The sequence below is a fragment of the Micromys minutus genome, assembly GCF_963924665.1.
Source record: "Micromys minutus genome assembly, chromosome: 25".
NCBI classification, from domain to species: Eukaryota; Metazoa; Chordata; class Mammalia; order Rodentia; family Muridae; genus Micromys; species Micromys minutus.
This window is the reverse complement of record NC_137960.1, coordinates 1,910,070-1,931,276: the sequence shown is the minus strand read 5'-3', so window position 1 is coordinate 1,931,276 and position 21,207 is coordinate 1,910,070. Positions and strand designations below refer to the sequence as shown.

The following is a 21,207-nucleotide window of genomic DNA, read 5'->3' as shown; positions in this document are numbered from 1 at the left end:
GAGAGCAAAGTCTTGCTCATAGGCCTGTAACCATTTAAATCATCACATATTTAAAGGAATAAAGACACAGGGTCATAAACTGAGGAAAAATCTGCAGCTCAGCGAGGAAACTTTATTTCCTTAACTATATCTGAGATATCTATTTATAAACCTGAAACTACAACTCAACTGCCAGCTCTTTGAAATACTTTCTCTGGGTCAGTCTTTGGCCTCTCACAGGCAGCAGCTGGCTGACACTGCCATAGGTGGGACCTGGGCAGGAAGGCTTGGTTCTCCAGTGTCACCCAAGGCAATGCTGGCACCATTTTGGCCAGCAAATGCTTTTTCTAATGTCGTGGTGGGCACCCCTTGTCTTGCCAAGTCCAGGAATATACACACTTTCCAAAAAAGAAAAGTTCAAACCCAATTGTCTCCAGGATGACCATCAATATGGCTCAGGGTGTAAACGTTCTTGCCCCCAGGCTTGGCTCCCTGAGTTTGATCCACAGAAGCCACATGGTGAATAGAGAGACCTGACTCCCGTAAGTTCTCCTCTGAGCCTCACAAGGGCATCACGCACATCCCTGCACAAAATTATTAAATCAGTGCAATAAAAATAAAAAGAAACCATGATGGTCCCATGTTGAAGGACACAGAAACACATACATGTAAGTTGTGTCCAATTTGCCTCTAGACTTTCCAGAGAGTGAAATTTCCTGTGTCCAAAACCCACATTGTGATGAGAAGCTTCCGGAAGGATTGAAGGGCAACTTGTGAGAGGATAATCAGAAGATTTTAAATTATTTTACATGTTAAGTATTTAAACTATTGCTGTATGTGTGCAGTGTGTGAAGGAGGGCACTCCCCAGCTGTGGGGTGTGTGTTGGGGCAGAGGGAGTCAGAAACACTTTGGCCATGCAGCCAGCTGATCAGAGGACCTAATCTGGCCTGAAATGGAAATTTCTGGTATTTTTTGAGACTCAGTTGAGTCGTGTGATATTTTCATGGAAACTGTCTTATGAGGGGATGTTTTTGCTCTATGAAGACTGTGTGTTGGTTCGTTTATGCTGTTTGTGTGGTTATGTCTTGTAGCTCAGGTTGACCTTGAATTCTTTTTTTAAAGATTTATTACATACAGTGTTCTGACTGCATATGTTGTTGCCGCCAGTAGAGGGCGCAAGATCTCATTATAGATGGTTGTGAACCACCACGTGATCTCTAAGAATTCAATTTAGGACCTAAGGAAAAGCAGTTAGTGCTCTCCACCTCTGAGACATCTCTCCAGTCCCGACCTTGAGTTCTTATCCTCCTGCCTCACCACAGCATGCCAAGCGCCGGGATCACTTTGTTGGTGTGTGTGTGTGTGTGTGTGTGTGTGTGTGTGTGTGTGTGTGTGTCTATGTCACAGTAACTGGAGAGTGTGGTGTGGGTAACAAACTGGGAAAAAGCCTGAGGTGCAATCTCACTCAGAAGTTGTGTTTCAGCCCGAAGATCAGAGGGACCCGTGAAAACCGCAGAACAGAGGATATGGGGCTGAAGGGAAAATCCCTGGCTGCTTAGGTGTGAAGAGGGCATAGGAGAAACTCCCTGCCTTCCCCAGCAGTCAAAGCTCACAGCCCCTTAGGTGATCCTAAAGCGGACCTGCTCCTACTCCTGTGTCCTGCTGCCCCCTGGCGGCCTTCAGCGGCATCGCGGCTTTCAGGGGTCGTGAGGACAGACTGGGCTGTGTCCAATGTCCCTCCAGATGCAATACCCTGAATTGCAATACCAATACCCTCCCCCTAACTGTGACTCTCTGAGGCATGCAAGCACAAACCAAAACGAAAGCAAAACTCAAACTGAAAAGCTAGATTGAGGAGACACAGACAACCTCCCATTAAGTTATGAACCTCATTGAGATTGTACAACGGATACTTTCCAATGTGTACACTGGAGGGTTGAATTTTTGTTGGCTTAATTTATAATGCAAATGGTGAACAGAATATCCTGTATGTTTCTTCAGAAGCAATCTGCAAACCTCAACAAGGCAAATTTCTTTTAGTTTTTCACCAAACATTTTTTAAAGTATCTGCATCAGAATCAGCCACCAACATATCATCTGTGTAGTGGTAAATAATGAATTGAAGAAATTGCCTACAAAGTATTTCTAGTAGTTGTTGCATTAAATACTGACAGGGTGTTGGAGTGTTTGACATTCCCTGTGAAGAATTTTCCACTGGTACCATTTTACAGGTTGAGCTTTATTATATGTATGTAGTATGAAGCAAGTTTTCCTTAGTTGAGGCTTTTCTGCTTGTTCCTTATTACTTAGCTGACCTGAGGCAAACAGCTCATACTTTTTGCTATAAGGTCTCAAGTTGGTCCCATTTTTTTTCTGTTGGCAAGAAATTGCCTTGGATATCTCTCTTGGACCTACACTCATTGGTCCAGTGGCAGCCCTTCTCACAGTGCCTGCTCACCCCTGGAAGCCTAGGCCTTCTTTCTGGTTTATATTCAGAAAATCCATTGCACTTAGAGATGCCTTGTTCACAATTTTGTTTCAGATGAGCACACTTCCCACAGTTAAAGCTGGGGACATTTTGAGATCTCAGAACTTTACCATCTTGTTCACAGTTTTTTTGTATGTCTTCCACAGTTAAAGCACCACAGATTTTGAAATCTAAACTCTTTAGATATGAACTGCTCAATTATTGTGGCATTACAGATGCTAACGCCAATACTGGTCTTCTCTGTGATCCACAGTTCCAAAGGTGTTGCCCTCAACTTTAATGGCCTGACAACATTCTACATTCCACATTGGCATTTTCAAATGCCAGGGTCTCAATTAGCACTTGTTTTGCATCAGAGTCTGACAAAGCCTTTTTCACAGCTGAAATTAGTCTTTGCAAAACAAAAAACAAATTCAACAAATGCTTCTCCTGAGACTTGCTTAAGTTGTCTAAGTGATGTGCACTTCTTTCCAGGTTCCTAAACTTTGTTCCTACCTCTTAAAGCTGCTAAACAACCTTAATCTAAGAGTGTATCTTCATATCAAACCTGTTCTTGTAGAGCAGCACATAGCCCCTATCAACCGACCTGTGCTGTGTTCCTTCCCCTCCCTCTGTGCTGTTCCAAACCCCTGGCTTCTTCTCTGTCATGGCAGCCATTGCAATTGAGGACCAGCCTGGAGATCAGCTGTTACCAACCCTCCTCAGTCCTGGGAAATCATTCTATTCTGAGGAGTCTAAATATTTAGAGTTTGTTTCACATAGGGTGAGTGCATCCCATAAGACACCATGGCCTCTTCCAAATGCCTTATATCCATAATTTCTATAGCACCCCATCCTATATTGTCAGAACCCTGTGGATCCTCTCCATTAGTGGGCATAAGCTGTGTCACTACTTGGAATGCTGTTGGTGATTCTGTGACCCAGGACAGCCTCTTCCTTTCCCTTTTCCTCCATGTTTTGATTCACAAACTTCTCCATTTCCCCCATATATTTTTTTCCTGTTGCTTAGTCAAGTCGTTCATCATTTATACACAAAGTATCTGATAGGAGAAGAATTGGAAAGGAAAACTCTTGCCAAAATCTTTGTGGGACAGGGCCCAAGAGAAGCCTCTACAAACAAGTGTTTGGCTTTTGAAACAAAGTATCCAGCCCTCCTTTGCCTGTGTTTTGTTTGCTCTAAGGTACATGAAATGAATCCTCCCATTCTGCTTTGCCAGATTCTGGGCAGCACTTATAAGTTTTATTTCCAAACAGTACTTAGTTCCTGTGTCCCTATGCTGTGTGGTGCAGCCCATCAAAACTGCAGCAAGGGCCTCCTTCCTGCCCCAGCACACCGTGAGATGACCCAATCGTGGAGCTGTCTAAACTGGTGTCAAAACGGTGGGGCCATAACCTCTCAGCCTGCAGCCATCATGAGAACTGTCCATGGTTAGATGTCACCTTTCCCACCTGAGCCTAGCCACGTAATGAGGAGCTATTCACCATGGGGTGCCTTTCCTTCCTCAGCCTTGAGGAAAAGCCACCTCAGGACCTGTCCCAGAGGAGCTGTCCACAGTGGCAGCACATTCTCTCCAACCTGCTTAGCAGCTCCACAGAGATGGCACTGTAATGTATTTTTCTCAGCATTAGTTTTAATATAGATTCTTTAATGCTTTAACCACCATTCTGGGTTGACACCCACCTGGGGTAATGGAAAAGAAAGTTTATGAGGCTACAGGGGAAGTGGACCTGTATAGAAATTGTTCTTTGGAGCAAATTTTTTCTGCCTTGTCAGGAAATCAGCAGTTCAGGTCACAGGTCAGCAGCAGCAGCTCGATCCACTCCCAGTGATTTCAAGGATGCACCAGCAGTCCAGGTCATTGGTGCTGGGACAGCAGCAACGGTGGCACAAACTTGCCAGAACAGCCCAACCTCAGCCATATTGGCATGAGTCAGCAGGAGGGATTGGGACCAGCAGACACTAAAGTTCTTTGCCATGCCTCTCTCAATGATCAGTGAAAATGCAAGACCAAGAAGCATCCCAAATGAGCCATACAACAAGCCAAGCCTCCTGTCAGTGTCATTGGGTCCTGTTCACACTCCCTCTAAACATCACAAGTCTTACCTGTGTCTTTCCTCAGCATGTGTGAGTCAGTCTTAGAATAGCTCCATGTAATTCTGTATCATTCCCAGATTGATGCCAACCTGCCAATCAGCCTGAGTCCACTGAGGCAGCAAAGAGCTGCCACCTCACCACAAGAAGTTTCCTGGTGCATGTCTCTCTATAGAACCCCAACAAATGGAGCTTCACAGAAATGTAAGATGAACCAACACCTGTGTATTGTTATTGAAGATCCTTCATCATGTGATCTTTAACGTGCTCGCTTTAGCAGAACATCCTTTCACCTGTGTCTGCTGCAGGCAAATGTTCCTGCACATGTTTGCCACAACAAAACACACTGCAACAAAAGTGACTTTCTAAAGAAACCAAAAGTTTCAACTACATGTCACCTCAGAAAGGCTGGTGACAGCTGGGAAGAACTTCCCACCCTCACCCATGGAGGCTTCCCCTCAGGACTACGTGGTTCCTAAGGTCCTGTGTCTCTGGTGCCCTTCCATTGGGATACCTTCTCCCTCAGAGCTGTGTGATCCTGGGCTTGAATCCTAGGATACTCTACTATATGCCCAGAAACACATTCCCCTCTGTCCTAATAAATTGTCTTCTCCACTACCTTGATGGGGGTGATTGCCTAGCAGTTAAAGCATTTAGGAACCCTTATTAAAAGTGGTTTTTTAAAATTTAAAGCCTACATATTCTGGTCAGTGTAAATGCTTCCTGACTCTGAGGAAATGACCATTGAGTGTCCATCCCCCCTCTGATATTCCCAGAGGTGGAGGAATCTTCAGCCACAGTCTTTAAGGCCACATCAGCCCCTCATCACCTGACCCCATTCTCCTGCCATTGGAGCTGCTCTTCTGCTCTTATGTCTCCTGGGCCATGCCGCTCCTACCGCCCCTTTGTCTACCTTCCCTTCAGAGCTGCGATACCACAGCTCCTCTAGGCCCTTGTGGTTTTTTCCTTAGGACCTAGTGGGACTGTGACCCTTCCTGCCCTCTCTGACCACTCTCACTTTGTAGCTGCCTATTACGTGCAACTGTAACCTTAAACGTCTCTAGGCACTCAGGGCCTTAGACACTCCATTCCCACCCCTTTCCTCTGGACAAGATCCTCTATGAGTGCTCAGTTCTTGTTCTACTTCTGGCTTCTAACAAGTCCTGGAACCCGGCACTGAGATTCCTAAGCTAAGCCAGGCTACACTGATGGCTGCTGAGTTGTGTGATGACCCACTGAACGGCTTGGTCCTCATTTTGTTGTCCCTGACTCTGGGGGCACCCATGGCTGCCATGACATCCTGCTTCCCCTTTGTCCCCCTGGGGAGCAGGATCTTTCCAACCCTGACATTCCTTTGTGATGGATGCTTCTTAGAAACCTCCACCCGGTACATCTGAAACCAAACCTGAGGAGCCATAAATTTCTTCACCTGTAAATCAAAATTGGCCTCAATTTACCTGAATTAAATAATATGAACAACCCCCAATGGCACCCTCGATCCTGAAATTATTCAGGATCTTTACAAATACTAGCAGAAATTACAGATATGGAGATTTCCCTATTCCCAATTTCTCTTTTCTATAAACTCTGTTTGTCTCTCCCCCACCATCACACAATGTAAAATCCTGGTTTCTAAGTTACCATCATGGCTCTGTAAGTTTGTTGCAGTTTGGGATCCAGAAGTGTCTTCCTCTGACGATAAGGATGCTCTCTATGTTGCAGGCCTCGGAGACATTCTGAAGAAGCATCTGAGGTGGCTGAAAGCTCTTCCCGAGTTACCCCCTTTCACACAGTAACGTGTAATGACAGCAGAGCCATAGTGAGCACCCTGGCTGCCATTGGGACTGAGCAAGCCAGACTGACGTACAGTTGGTGCAGGGGACTGGGTGCCTCCAGAGAGGATGCTCTACGCAAACCCTTGTAACAAGTGTCTCAGATCAAGTTTGCTGCCAGTAATAGAGTCCCAGTGACGACTTTTGACAGTGAAGTTGAACTGATGAAAGTCGACAAAACACCCAAAGGCAAAGGTGGTTTTGGGGATTGACACTGAGACTCCAAAGCCATTTGTCACCTCGGTGTTAAGTTTGGTGCCACACTCAACACCAGCAGGCTGCTCTTGGAACAGGCAGAAGAGCTAAATATTGACGTCATTTCTGTCAGCGTCCATGTGGGCAGTGGATGTGCTGACCCTGCGACCTTCCTGCAGACAGTGTCGGACGCCGGCTGTGCCTCTGACATGGGACCAGAAGCTGGTTTCAGCAGGTCTCTGCTTGAATTGGTGGTGGCTCTCCTGCACCTGAAAATACAAAGCTTACATTTGAAGAGTTCACCAGAGTGATCACCCAGCTCTGGACAAGTTCTTCCCACCAGACTCTGGAGTGAGGATCAGAGCTGAGCCAGGGGGATACTATGTCATCAGCCGTCACACTTGCGGTGAACATCATTGCCACAAACAAAGAACAAAGGAACTGACTAAGAAAAAATTATAGAGGGAGCAGCCCGGCTCTGATGAAGTTCAGGTAAATGAGCAAACCTTCGTGTGAATGATGGAGCGTGTGAACCGTTTAACTGCATTCTCTATGATCCTGCACATGTGGAGGCCCTGCTGCAGAAGAGACCCACGCCAGAGGAGAAGTATCACTCATGCAGCATCTGGGGCCAGCGTGTGACGGCCTTGATGGAATCCTCAGGGCTGTGCCCTGCCTGCAGTGCATGTGGGTGAGTGGATGCTGTTTGAGAACATGGCGCACACACCATTGCTGCTGCTCCTACTTTCAATGGCTTCCAGAGTCCAAACATCTACTATGTAATGTCACAGCCACTGTGGCAGCTCATGACACAGATCCAGAGCCATGGCTTCCCGCAGGAAGAGCAGGAGCAGGAAGTTGGCACTCTGCCCATGTCCTGTGCCCAGGAGAGCGGGATGGACCGTCACCCGCAGCCTGTGCTTCTGCTACTATCCATGTGCTGAGCAGGCATTTATGGCTTGTATATTGTAGAATGGGCCAAAAGCTTACGTTGTGACCCATTTGGAAATAAAGTATGTTGAACTAACTGGGCATCTGGGAATGTTTGCAAGTATCCCTTAAAGAAGGCACACACTTCTGCACAGGCTGCTGTATCACAGTTAGTCTCGCCCAGCCCAGCACAGGAGAGGTGGAAGGCCCGGGGCTGTGCCCTCTGTAGATCAGTGCGCTCAGCCCATCCCAAGGGGTTTCAGTTGGCTGTGGACTTGGTGCCTGGAGTCTGTTAAGGAATGTCAACTGCCTAGTGACCTGTGGGCCTGGCCATGTCCTAAGGAGGACATCTGAGGTAGTTTGAACCTTATCTGCAGAAACCCTGACTGTTCCCTCCACCCTTGCCTTCACTGCATCACCGCCTAGTGACCGTGGGAAATATCACACAGCATTCTGCTGTCAACTTCCTGTAATAAATTCAACAAGAGAAAAGAAACTTGTAACATCAGGGTAGATAGTTACAGGGTAGGAACATAGAGATCTTTAAATGTGTGGCTTGTGGCCATCTTAGCCACCGTCTCCTCATCACCATGGAGGCATCTTTGCTGACAGCCATCTCCAAGGGTCCAGTGCCGGGAAAGGGATGAAAAGAAGCTACCATTCCCTGATCAGGAAATCCACCAATTTCTGAGCTACGGAAAACTCAGGAATGGCTGCTATAAAATATAGATAAGCACATGTTGGTAGAATAAGGATTTAGTATAAAATGTCATGTTAGAGTCTATGGGCATCACATGCTTTCTTGTCTTCCTGACTGTGTCAGAGCCCTGGGACCATAGTTACAGACCATTGTGAGCTGCAGTGTGGTTGCTGAGAACTGAACCTGGGTCCTCTGGAAGAGAGGCCAGTGCGTGTAACTCCTCAGACATCTCACCAACCTGTTATATTTGATAAATAAGTTATACTGATTTGTGTTATATATTTCTAAGGCTCATTCAGCTTCACAGTGAGATTTGTCTAGCTTTTTGTCCTTGCTCCCCTTCTTAAGTCTCAGCTACTTGGAGAAACTGAGTAAAACAAAAACTGTGGTAATTTATAATGGCACAGTATAAAAGAAAGATACCAGGCTCCTGTGGACTAAAGTTTCCTGCATTTATGGTTTATTTAGACATAAAGGATCTTCACCTCAAATTACTAAGCCTCAAACTTAAGAGAGCTAAAGTTGCAAAATCTTAATCTTAGGAAAGTTACTGACTTACTGTAAACTGTTGAGGACAATTAGTACATGCAAGTTAAGAACAGAAAAAAGTTTATTTACCCTCCTGTATAAGTTTGCAAAATTACTAGAAACAAGGAAAGGTTGTTTAGTGTAGACATCCTTAGCAGCCAACAGTCCCCAAACATTTCAGAGATCTGCTGAATGTGACATTTAAAATATTTATGGAAATAGCTTGCTATGCCAGAGACAACCCCCCTCCCCAGCTACTAGAAGTGACCCCCAGGTCTTCACAGACGATGATGGGATAGAGAACTCCACTTGAGGTTGCTTTAAATGTGACAAATCAGTCATTGTGTGAAAATCTGCCCTTCATCTTGTGTGTCACAAGGATCTTGTCCAAACTGTGGACAAGCAGGACCTGGGGAACTGATTGCCTTGTTTTACTTGGACAAGATGGGCTGATCCCCCAGGGTCCTCCATTAATGAACAGTATTTGGACCTTTTGAACCCGGCAGGGAAGATTCATGCTGCCCTGGCTCCTCTGTCCCCAATGAAATCAAGACTACCCCAGAGGAGCCATCAGTGATTGTCTAGGAAACAGACACGTCTGTCAGTTTTAATAAATCTTGAAGCTGCTTGGTCCATACTTCCTGCTGACTCAGGTGAAATTCATTCTTCTAAGATCTCCGTTGGTGTTGACAAGGGAGAGCTTTGTCAGTTTAACCACCAGCAACAACACAGGCTTCAGGTGTTTCTCAGTTCTCTTCCTGTGTGAAAATCATGGGACCCTTTCCTAGAATTGCTATAGGTCTAGACACTAATCACATTGTTACCAGAATCTAAGAAGAGATACATTCCTACAACAGATGTGAATGTAACTTTTTACTATTCCTTTGTGTAAAGGAAGTTGTTTTACAGGACTGCTCTCAGTATCCAACCAGCTGTGTCTTGTGGTGAATAATTGGATAGAAACAACTAATGTTCATGTACCTCTAAGGATATGAGAGGTTAAGCAAGTTGCAGGATCTTTAAAAAAGGTGGTTTGAGATCTGCGAATGGGAGTTTTAAAGGTCTAAGGTGCTTTTACTGCAGTTTATAAGGGTCTAAGGAGGTGTTTTAAGGTCTGTAAAGGCAATTTGTAAAGTTATATGAAAGCGATTGAAGGTGTTATGTAAAAATGAAAAATGGGTCAGATTGTTTCTCTCTCTATACTATTGTTATGTTAAGATCTTAAAAGGTTAGAGTTGGGCAGGAGACTTGCTCAGTGGTTAAAAGCACTGACTGCTATTCCAAAAGTCCTAGTTCAAATCCCAGCAACCAGGAAATGGCTCACAATCATCTGTAATGAGATCTGATGCCCTCTTCTGATGTGTCTCAGACACCACCTTCTCCTGCAGCACAGTCCTGTCCTTTCCTTGTCCTGGAGCAGCACCCACAAGGCTGCTCACAGCCACCTACCTATACAGCTCCTGGGGCTCTGATGCCCTCTCTGACCTCCTAAGGAAGCAGGTCTCAGGTACATTGGGCGGGGCTCTTAGGGAACCAATCCGAGTGATCGCTGATCCTGCTGCTGGCGGCCGCCCTGGCCAGGACCCAGACGCGCGGTGAGTGCGGGGTCTGGAGGGAAAAGGCCTCTGCGTGGAGGGACGGGGGCGGCACCGGGGAAGCCTCGTCCCCACGTCGCCCATCTGACCCTCCGCCCTTCTCCACCCGCGTCCCGACCCCGCGCCCTGCTCCCCTCCCGGCCCGCGCACCCGCCCGGGGTCCCGGGAGGAGGTCGGGGTCTCACCGCGCGCCGCCCCCAGGCTCACACTCGCTGCGGTATTTCAAAACCGCCGTGTCCCGGCCCGGCCTCGGGGAGCCCCGGTACAGGGAAGTCGGCTACGTGGACGACACGTCGTGCACTTCGACAGCGACGCGGAGAATCCGAGGATGGAGCCGCGCGCGCGGTGGATGGAGCAGGAGGGGCCGGAGTATTGGGAGGAGCAGACACGTTGAGCCAAGGACGATGAGCAGAGTTTCCGAGTGAACTTGAGGAACCTGCTCGGCTACTACAACCAGAGCGAGGGCGGTGAGTGACCCCGGGTCGGAGGTCACGACCCCTCCACGTCTGGACATCAGGGACGGAGTTCTCCTGGGTCCCAAGTCCGAGGTTCAGGAGCAGAACCAACACCGGACCGGTTTCCCTTTCAGTTTGGGGGAGTCCGCGGTGGGCGGGGCCGGGCGGGTGGGCGGGGCCGGGCGGGGGGTCCCGCAGGCTCTCACGCGATTCAAAAGATGTCTGGGTGTGACTTGGGGTCAGAGGGGAGTTTCCTCCGCGGATATAATCAATTTGCCTACAATAGCGGCGATTACATCGCCCTGTACAGAGACCTGAAAACGTGGATGGCGGCGGACATGGCGGCGCTCATCACCCGACGCAAGTGGGAGCTGGCTGGTGTTGCAGAGAGAGACAGGGCCTACCTGGAGGACGAGTGTGTGCAGTGGCTCCGCAGATACCTGGAGCTCGGGAAGGAGACGCTGCTGCGCTCAGGTGCTGGGGCCGCGGGCAGCTCCTCCCTCTGCCCTCGGGCTGGGGCTCAGTCCTGGGGAAGAAGAAACCCTCAGCTGGGGTGATGCCCCTGTCTCAGAGGGAAAGAGTGTCCCTGGGTCTCCTGATCCCTCCTCTCAGTGACTGCACTGACTCCCAGGGTTCAGCCTTCTCCCTGCAGAGTTCAAGTCTGTCTCAGGGGGAAGGAGAGAATTTCTGTGGACTTAGCAACAGTAGCCCCTGCAAGTCTTCAGCCTCAGTCAGCCATGGCCTCTACCAGGCCGCCTTGCTGCCCACACCCACTGTCTGTGGACACTGACCCCTGTCCTGCTGAGTGTGTCAGCCCTTACACCTTTGTACTGGAAGTCTCCTTTACCTGAGAGGAGACATGGGCTCCACTACACTGGGCTGTTTCCTCAGTTTCTAGAACTTTCCAAAGAATACATTCTCAGAGATCTCTCTCTTAATGCATTTCTTTGACTTCCCCCATTTCTATCCCAATGCTGGTGAAAAGTCACATGAGACCTTAGGGGGTACCTGAAGTAATATAAATAGCAAATTTCTGTTTCTTTTTTTCTTTTAATTATTTTGTACTTTATTTTTTATTTACTGGCTTTTTTTTTTCAAGGTGTATTTTGGTTCTAGTCAGTTTTGTCAGCACTGGAGTGATCCGGTTTCTCCACGCCCTTGAGTTGGTATATGTATCAGTTTCTACAAGTACAAAGGGAGACAGCTAACCTGGAAAATTAGACAAGTTCAATCAGAGTTCTCATTAAAGGAGAGATTCTTGTGATCTTAGATTGTTTCCTGTCAGAATTGACATCCAGAAGCCTCCTGCTCTTCCTCTGCCCCCACAAGTTACAGTGCTCCCCATAATGAAAAGGGAATAGCACTTTCTGAGAGACAGGGTCTTCTACAATCCAGGGCTGGAGTGAGAGGGAAGATCCACACACCCTGTGAGCACACTGTGTTCCAGTGAGTGCTGCACTGGGTTCCACAGCACACTCCAGGGATCCTGTGTGACACACCTGTATCTTGTCACTCCAGAGTCAGGATCTGGGAGTCATTTTCTCTGGCTGAGTGTCAGAGTTCACCACATTTCTGCTACTACACAGTTCCTGATGGTTGATCACTTGGGCCAACAGTTAATGCCGATCAGCAAGATGACCACAGTGTTAGACTCTCTGTGGTGGCAGCCTTCCAGTAGCACATGGCCCTAATTTCTAATTTTAATGTGAACTCAAACATATATTAAATTATTTATTTCCTATTCCATCTTCCATTTGGGCTCCCTGTCTCATGCTATAGAGCATCACATGAGGACGGCCATGTTGATCCACTGGCTCCTGTGGATTCCATCTTAGTTTCTGAGTCCCTCAGGAAAATGTGCAGTTCTGTGCTGAGGGACCAGCTCTACCTGCAGGTCACTAGTGTGATGACAGTCGAAGTGTGAGACACACAGTTCAGTGTCATCATTGATTTAAATGTGTCTTTTGTAGATCTCAGTTGATCTTATTAACTGTGTGACTTCTTAAATCTTCCACACAGATCCCACAAAGGCCCATGTGACCCATCACCCCAGGTCTGAGGGTGAAGTCACCCTAGGTGCTGGGCCCTGGGCTTCTACCCTGCTGACATCACCCTGACCTGGCAGTTGAATGGGGAGGACCTGACCCAGGACATGGAGCTTGTGGAGACCAGGCCTGCGGGGGATGGAACCTTCCAGAAGTGGGCATCTGTGGTGGAATACAACTGACTTTCTAAAGAAACCTAAAGTTTCAACTTCATGTCACCTCAGAAAGGCTGGTGACATCTGGGAAGAGCTTCCCACCCTCACCCATGGAGGCTTCCTCTCAGGGCTATGTAGCTCCTGAGGTCCTGTGTCTCAGGTGCCCTTCCACTGGGATACCTTCTCCCTCAGAGCTGTGTGATTCTGGGCTTCTGACTCCTGGGACATTCTCCATCTGAGCAGAAACACTTACATTTTGGTGCAGTGACTAGAACAGGCTCTTCTGGTGCCTGTGCTCTTCCTAGTCCTGGGTCTGAACCCCAGTAGGACCCTATCCCCATCTCCAGTTTGCCTGCAGGAGTCTTACCTCCTGGCTCCCTGATTGCTTGACACCCCATGTGCCAGTAACAATTAGGTAAGATTCCTCTTTGTGAATAGGACACATCCTCTTCCTAAGTCAGTTATATCAAATGAGGGTCTGCTGGGGCACAGGTGAGAGGATGTTTGGGTAAAACAAGCATGTGAAAGGACTGAGATGTTAATTAAGAAGGAATATAAATGTGACCCAACAGATGGTGGAAGAAGCAGGTATTATCACCTGGCCATTCCTTACTGCTCTTCCTTTGCTGTGACTTCACAGAAAGAAATGCTGGTGTCTGGAGGCTTCTTGTCACTTCTGTGGATTTGGCCAATTGGCAGAGAAAGGTGGAAGTTTCACCTGACCCAGACTCACATGGAGTTTTGATGAGACAGAGGCACGAGGTCTGAGCTGTGGGAGGACACGGGATTCTTGGAGGGAGTGTAACAGGACACAGTGACACTGATGGCGGCTTGCATAACTAGCTTTGCAATGCTTACGTGGTGTCGAGTATTTGTCTTCTCTGATCTTCCCTCTCATTGAGAGAGTCCAGCAGCAAGTCTAATGGCGTCCCTGCTGGTCCTGGTCAGTACCACTGGCTGGTGCTGACTCAGCGAAGTCTGCCTGTGTCTGCTGGGTTGTGCCACCTCTGCTGATCCTGATGCTGTCCTGAAAACACCGAACTGCACTGCTGCTGTCCTGGCAACTGGAGACTGAAATCAGCCCAAGGAACGACTCCTAAACACCAAGACTTTGGGAGGTGTTTGTGATGGATTGAGCTGCTGCTGATTCCTGTGAGCTGAACAACACAGATTGAAATTGCTCCAAAGAATGTTTCTAAACAGGTCCACTTCCCCCATATCCTAGTAAATGTTCTTTCCCACTACCTCTGCTTGGTAGTGGCCCAGAAGGGAGGTTAAAGCATTTAAGAACCCTTATTAAAAGTAAGTTTTGAAAAGTCACAGCCTACATCTTCTGGTCAGTGTAAAGGTTTCACTGTCTCTGAGGAAGTGCCTGTTGAGTGTCCAGCATCCCTCCGGTACTCTTAGAGGTGGAGACACCTCTAGCCACGGGCTTTAGTCTACGGCTGGCCGTCTTTACCTGAGCCCATTCTTCTACCATTGGAGCTGCTGTTCTGCAGTTCCCTTAGGTCTCCTGGGCCATTGCTCCCTGTGGTTGAAATTAAACGGGGGCAGGCACAAGGCCTGTCACTGTACAAGAAGGAAGGGTAGGTGGGAGCAAAGTTTTAGAATGAGGAATAGAGAAGGGAGAGAAGAAGGAGGCAAGTAGAGGGAGAGGAAGACACCCTGCTGCACGTCTCTGCACAGCCACAGGTTGTGATGAATATTTTATGGGATGGGTTTGTATAGGATGATTTGTCTTGTCTACATGGGAAAATTATATGTCATTTGGCTCTGGGTTTATGGTGTGGATGCTTTGTGGAGTGTAAAATTTACTGAGAAAATCTGAGAGGAGGCCATTGTTAAATAACCAGTTTCTAAATCTTTGAATTTTTCGGGCTGGTTGGAGTGTAGGTTGAGTGCTTGGCTGGCCCTCTGCCTGGAGAGAAATGCCTGAGGGGAGAGGCCTCTGCTGACTTGAATTAACATGAGTTGTACATGTTCCACAGGAGCCGGAACTAACACAGGGAACAGCACATTGAGGTGCCACATTGGAGTGGGTGGAGGCTCTGCAGCCCGTGGACCAACCGGGTTAGAAGTGGTGGGGGCGGGCACACAGAGCAGTGACCCTGGGAACTAGTCTCCAGAGGAAGCCAGAGTTTACAGCACAGAGTAGGACGTGCACCCAGGTCAGAGAGAGACCACAAAGTGCTGCCGGTAAACCAGTAACCCGGCACTTTCTTTATTTTTAATAAAATAAGTAACAAGTGTTTATTTTATAATTTGTAACAGCTACTCAATCCTGTAAAAAATTACAAACATCATTTTAACATTTACAGACAGTTTCATAAACAAAGTTGACAAAAACAAACCCCCCCACAATTCCTAATTATATATGTATTTATAAAAACTTGAGGAAAGCACTCACTTCTGAAAAGCACATTAAATACTAAAATCCAACAAATGCAGAAGTTGAAGGGGAAGAAAAAATGTTGACATAAGGCTATTTGAATTACCTTCCTCCCAAATATCTAAACACTACATATTCCACTTTTTTCAGTGTAGCTTGTAAAACCCAAAATTCTGATTTCTCCCACTTCTCTGAAAAAGTCCCAGGAGAGACTGTACCGGTGACCCCCATGTTCTGTCTTCGTGTGCAGGAAGACACTCCGCTCTCTTCATCCAGATCAGCGCCCCATTCAACATCTGCTTTCTTTTTACCTAATAACAGTCTCACTTTTCGCCGGATCTTACCACGAGGCAAATTCTCTCTTTTCTCAGTGCCATACTCACGAGTTTCCTGAGGATGAAAAGGTGGAGTTCTTGCCTTCGTTATTAGGTGTTCTTTCGGTGTGTGTAATGTCACTGGGTCAGAATCATGACCAATCACAACATGAAGGTCCTCTGCTTGTAGATCTTTCGCTGAAAACTGTGCAATGTCTGTGGTTAATTTTGGTTGGGGTAGATTTCTTTCTGTACTGAGATGGGAAACTTGTCTGCACAGCTGTGGCTCCCTTGACATGGCACCTGCCCTCTGTTCTACATCATTTCTACCTATGGTTACTTGACGTTGACACCCACTGCGCATTCCTTCCTGTGGGTTGTCACACAGGGGTGGCTGTGCTCACTCCTGCTCTCTGTCACTTCATTTACCATGCTCCGTGGTTCCCCATCACACCCTTTCTGTCCAGTTGAAGAATAGGTTGTGGGTTCTGAAGCAAACACAAGCTTCTCTTCAGTTTTCTGGGTTTCTTCACACTGAAAATTCTGCTGGAGCAGCTGCCCATTGTTTTCTCCCACATCCTTCTGGAAACTGGGCTCCCATAGTAGCTTCTCCTCTGGTTCAGTGTTTTTCAGGACATTTGCAGAAGCAGAAGAAAGGGACCCAACACTGTATCTTATTCTTTTCTCTTTAGGCCTGTGTCTTTCATAGGCTACAAAATTAAAAGCTAACTTTGATACAATATCATCAACAACTTGATACCCGTTACTCCGTTACTCCGTGCAAAGCTCCTGTGTTTCTCACTCAGAAGGTGAGTTTCAAGATCTTCATATTTCTGTAAACCACATTCACATTACCCTTTTTGTCTCTTTTCCTTCAGCTGGAGTTGAAGTGGGGTTACACACGTATCGCCATCCGTAAGGATTGTGAGTTTAGGCTGAGCTTGTTTCTGAATGCTGGATGACTTCTCTATATCAAATGGACTGCAAGGCTTTGAAGGAAATAGTTTATACAAGGTGTACTGGGAGCTGAAGGTGAAATGGCCTGTAAGACCGATTCACACCTTCAACCTTTAAAAAAGACTTCTTTTTTTTTATATTCAAAAGAGCTGAGGATTTTATTTTCACAGTTCACAGTGTAAGTAAAAACTGCACTTTTTTGTCACTTCTCTCCAGGAGCATTCTGTTAGGAAGGAAGTTCTTTGTCCTGCAACTACTAAACCCTCAGGCTCAGCACCAAGAGTTCCTAGTGAAACAGCAAGAACAACGAAATGATAAAGAGTGAGTGCTTCTGCTCTTATCTGTGGCCGGGTCATGCCAGGCCGTGTGGGCACCATCATAGGGCGGGCGGGAGGTCTCATCATTGGAGGCCCGGGCATCATGGGCATGTGGCCTCCCATGGGTGGTCTCATCCCAGGAGCTGGTCCCACAGGCATCATCCCAGGAGGAGGAGGAGGGCCCATCATTGGCATCATGGGAGGGCCTCCCACGTGGGGTGCAGGCATCATGCCAGGCTGAGGAGGACGGGGGAGACTTGGGGGAGGTGGAATCATGGCCCCTGCAGGTGGACGTGCTGAGAATGGAGCTGGAGGGGTCTTTCCTTGTTGAAAAGCAGCCGTTGTTTGATCAGTCAGGCCCTGGACCTGCTCTTCCATCCGTTTCTGGTAATAGTCTTTCACATTCTCTTTGTGTTTCCAACCACTGCAGTGTGTCTTCCTCACAGACGGAGAATCGTGGGTAAGATACGTATCACAGTAGTCGCAATAAACCTTAGGTGTGTTGCTCCACAGGCTGTGGGCTACTCGGGTTCCCCCCCCAACTCTAAAAAAGGCTTCTTGAGTCTCCCTGTTCTTGCCTTTTGTGTTCCAGCACCAGCTCCCCCCCCATCCCTGCCAGAAGTACTTGATTTCTTGAGTGCACCCGATGCTTTCTTCTTCTTTTCAATGGAGTATTGACTGTCATCAATATGAAGAATCTTTACTCCCCATGATAAGGCATCCGATAATATACTATTAGTAGGAATAAAATCATGATCCTTGACAGCTTTTTCAGCTAACAATTTTCCTGGTCTTGAACACTGTCTGGAGACTTAAAGGAACTTCCATCATGGCTGGGATGAGGACAGGTGGTTTCCGCAGCCTGTGCAGATTCTGGACTTGGTACAGGAGAAGTCTGACCCAATGTTTGTGCACACGGTGCTTCCTTTTTATTGGAAACTAGGTAACTGATAAATTTGCTGAGAAATTCCTCAACTCACCCTCCAAGTTCCTTTATATCTATTTGTAGTTTTCCACAAATGGTGATAGAAGGCAAGTTAAGATAAAATATTTGCCACAAAGTAGTTTCCCAAGTCTACTATCAGCTTTCAGGGATTTCAAGGATGGCCTATTCTTTTCATTTTTGTCTTGGATGCCACCCAGGAGAGGTGCTTTCCCGTGGATCCTCATGGTCTAGGCAACCACCAGGCACCTGTCTGCTGGGTCCGAACCAGAGGCTGCATGGAAAGGCACAAAGTTCCGATGGGCCCATCCGCCCTGCCTCAGTGCCGGCCGTGTCTTCTGGCCCAGCTATTGGGCCGGTTCTGGTGCTGAGCCTGGGATAGGGAAGGAGCTGCAGCTCCGATGTGGGAATCTCGGAGGCGGTTAAAGATTTAAAAATGCTTAATGACCACGGCTCCCAGACTTGCTCCCTGCCCTTCCTACATGGGTCCCTCTCCCAGGCTCCCCTTTTTTAAATATTTTCCACACCCCCCACCTTCCCTTAGCTCACCCTCCCGTCAGAGCTGCCTATCCCACAGCTCCTCTAGGTCCAGGAACTTTTAGGTGTCTTATATTTTCCTCGGGACCCCCAGGGAGAAAGCCTCATTGCCAATGGCCCCTGTCCTGAGCCACTCCTTTTCCCATTACCAAGTCCTTGGCTACACTCCACTCGGCTCTCCTGAGGCTCCAGCCCTACACCTTCCAGACTTAATTTGCACCTTCTCTCTCAGTGCCACTGAAATGGAGGGCTATTCTCTCAGAGTCTGGGGTCACCATCTGGGATCTTCCTTTGTGCCCCCCCAAATGAGACAGTGATACACAGGAATAGGCTCCTTGTCTGCACACTCCGGCTGCAGCTGAACCTCAATGCAAATCAAGAGGGTTAAGCTTTGGGGGCTGGAGACATGGCTCAGCACTTAATAGCATAAACTGCTCTTCTAGAGGTTCTGAGTTCAAATCCCAGCAACCACATGGTGGCTCACAGCCATCTGTGAAGAGGTCCAATGCCTCTTTCAGGTGTGCTAGACGCATTACCTACAGTGCACTCAAATAAATAAAATAAAGAAAGAAATCTTTAACACAGAGAGAGAAAGTGTGTGTGTTAACATTTTATTCACCCACTGTTAGCCTTCAGCTGTGTCCACCCCTAAATTTTACAAACTACGTCAAATACGGACTGACAGATCATGTGTCTCTGCTGGCTCCTGCCGCCTACCATACTTGATTCCAAATTCTAGAATCTTCCTATAGAAACTCCCCCCAGCAGAGTTCATTCTGCGGCCCTTTCTCTCTTCCTCCACTGACTCAGATTGTAGTTCAAAGGGCTGAAATATTCATGCCTGATTTTCAGTAATGGCACCTTCTGTCACTGCCCAAACAAATGACCCAAAAATCTCTTATATTGTAATTAATGACACATGTCACCAGATGGGAGATGGGGTCGCTGATAAATTTGAGCACAGCATTTCCCACAGTCCGCATCAGACACAATGAAAGTACAGAGGGTACACTCTCCACTCTCAACCTCTGGGTGCAGATATGATAAAGAAGTGGTCCAAAGCTCCTCAAAGGTCCCCACAGCCCTAATATCAACAATTTAGATGAAATTTATCTACTTCAGAGAGCCGCCCTCATAGAAGTTGTCAAAATGGTGGGTTCTGTGAAAATGGCAGCACCAGGACATCTCTTCAGCCTGCAGGATCACAACAGCTGTCCACAGTGCAGTGTCACCTTCCCAGTCTCAGCAGGAGCTGCCCCTCAAGAGCTGTCCACAGGGGCAATGGCATCACCTTTCCTGCCTCAGTCTACAATATTGGTGAAACAACACCACAGGAGCTGTCCCACAGGAGCTGTCCCACAGGAGCTTTCCCACAGGAGCTGTCCGTGGTGGCAGCACCACCTTTCCATCCTCCACATCAATTTCAGAGAAGGCACCTCAGTCAAAGCTGCCCATGTCTCAGGATGCTCTTCTCCAAGTCAGAAGCAAGAATGTCCTGCTGTACCCGACGAAGCCCTCCAGGCTGCTGTCACAATTAGCACTGAAACTGAGTCTTCAGACAGTCACCCCATCTTTCTGTCAAGCCAGGGGCCTGAGGTTGGTGGGAACATGGAAAGACTAGAGGACTCTGTGGCCCTGCGCCCACTGTCACACTTCCCCTGCTGTGAAGTGAGTTCCTCGGTCAGAATACCACGAGGAACTCTGTGTGGAATAGCATGATGGTGGACAAGGCGTGTAAGGTCCCTGTTGGTGGCTCCAGAAGTAGCATCAAATGCAGGAACAGCAAATCCATGGTCAGAATGAGAATCTACTGTAGTTAGTGCCAAGTGTTGTCCTTCCCATGAAGGATCTGGATCAATGTGATCAACCCACCAGCAGGATGCTAACTGGTCACCTCGAGGAAAGGTGCCTCACCTGGGCATCAGTGTTGGTCTCTGCTGTTGGCAGATCTGGCTTTCAGAAGCAGCTATAGTCAGTCAGCCTTAGTGAGGGAAAATCCATATTATCAAGACCAACCATAGCCCCCATCTCTGTCGCCATGGCCACTTTGTTCTTGTACCTATTGGATAATGACAGAGACGGCTGATAAAGAGATTGACTGTCCATAAGACGGGTCACCTGTCTACTTGATTATTGGCCTTCTCCACAGCCGACCTCACCTTTTGATGAGCATGTAAGTGGAGCTCGAATATCTTCACACCCCTCCCCCGTCTGGAGAGCTCTATGCGCATGCTCTTCCCAGTGCGCATGCTCTTCCCAGATGATTCCAATCATGCTCTTTCCAAGTCCCTGACCATCCAGCCAATCCACTGACTAGTCCTGAATTAGAGAACAGTCATAGGTCCAGCCATTTCCCCTTCCTAATCAAATACATTAACATATGTATGGCCTGAACTCCCACCCACCGTGAAGATTTCCCTTCACAAGAGTCTTTCAGGTTTGTCCAAGGAAGGGGCTGGAATGCAGAGCTGTCCTCTTCTGGTGCTGCCTGCAGGACACACAGGACCATCAGCAGGACAGGCCCAGTCTCTTCTTCCTTAGTCTTCCAAAATAAGGCACACCTCATGAGGCTGTAGGTGCATGCTTGTCTGCAGATGACACTGTAACAGGAGTAGACACTGTAGACATTTGGACAAAGTCTTCATGTTACTTCCTTGTGTCTATAGGACCTGCGCAGGCCTTATATATATCTTTTCTATGTAATGATTGGTTAGTGCTGTGTGTGTCCTACGTTATGACTTCATACATCAGATAA

General features: G+C 47.6%; 1 protein-coding gene and 3 pseudogenes across 4 annotated transcripts; 2 read left to right on the top strand and 2 right to left on the bottom strand.

Annotated features, from left to right (window-relative positions):
• Positions 1 to 3,808: 3,808 nt before the first annotated feature.
• On the top strand, positions 3,809 to 7,531 carry LOC308436738 (ornithine decarboxylase-like; annotated as a pseudogene). Its single transcript has 2 exons — positions 3,809 to 3,896; positions 6,229 to 7,531. The product of its transcript is annotated as an ornithine decarboxylase-like (transcript).
• Positions 7,532 to 10,291: 2,760 nt separating this feature from the next.
• LOC308436737 (H-2 class I histocompatibility antigen, D-P alpha chain-like) lies at positions 10,292 to 13,022 on the top strand (annotated as a pseudogene). Its single transcript has 4 exons — positions 10,292 to 10,340; positions 10,542 to 10,807; positions 10,994 to 11,269; positions 12,815 to 13,022. The product of its transcript is annotated as an H-2 class I histocompatibility antigen, D-P alpha chain-like (transcript).
• Positions 13,023 to 13,914: 892 nt separating this feature from the next.
• On the bottom strand, positions 13,915 to 17,482 carry LOC308436736 (uncharacterized protein; the record flags this gene model as incomplete). Its single annotated transcript, XM_080937720.1, has 4 exons — positions 13,915 to 14,066; positions 14,455 to 14,523; positions 15,603 to 15,774; positions 16,913 to 17,482. Coding segments are annotated over 4 exons (963 nt in total), but the record flags the coding sequence as incomplete, so codon positions are not given.
• An 11-nt stretch (positions 17,483 to 17,493) lies between these two features.
• On the bottom strand, positions 17,494 to 18,142 carry LOC308436734 (protein DBF4 homolog A-like; annotated as a pseudogene). Its single transcript has one exon. The product of its transcript is annotated as a protein DBF4 homolog A-like (transcript).
• Positions 18,143 to 21,207: the final 3,065 nt, after the last annotated feature.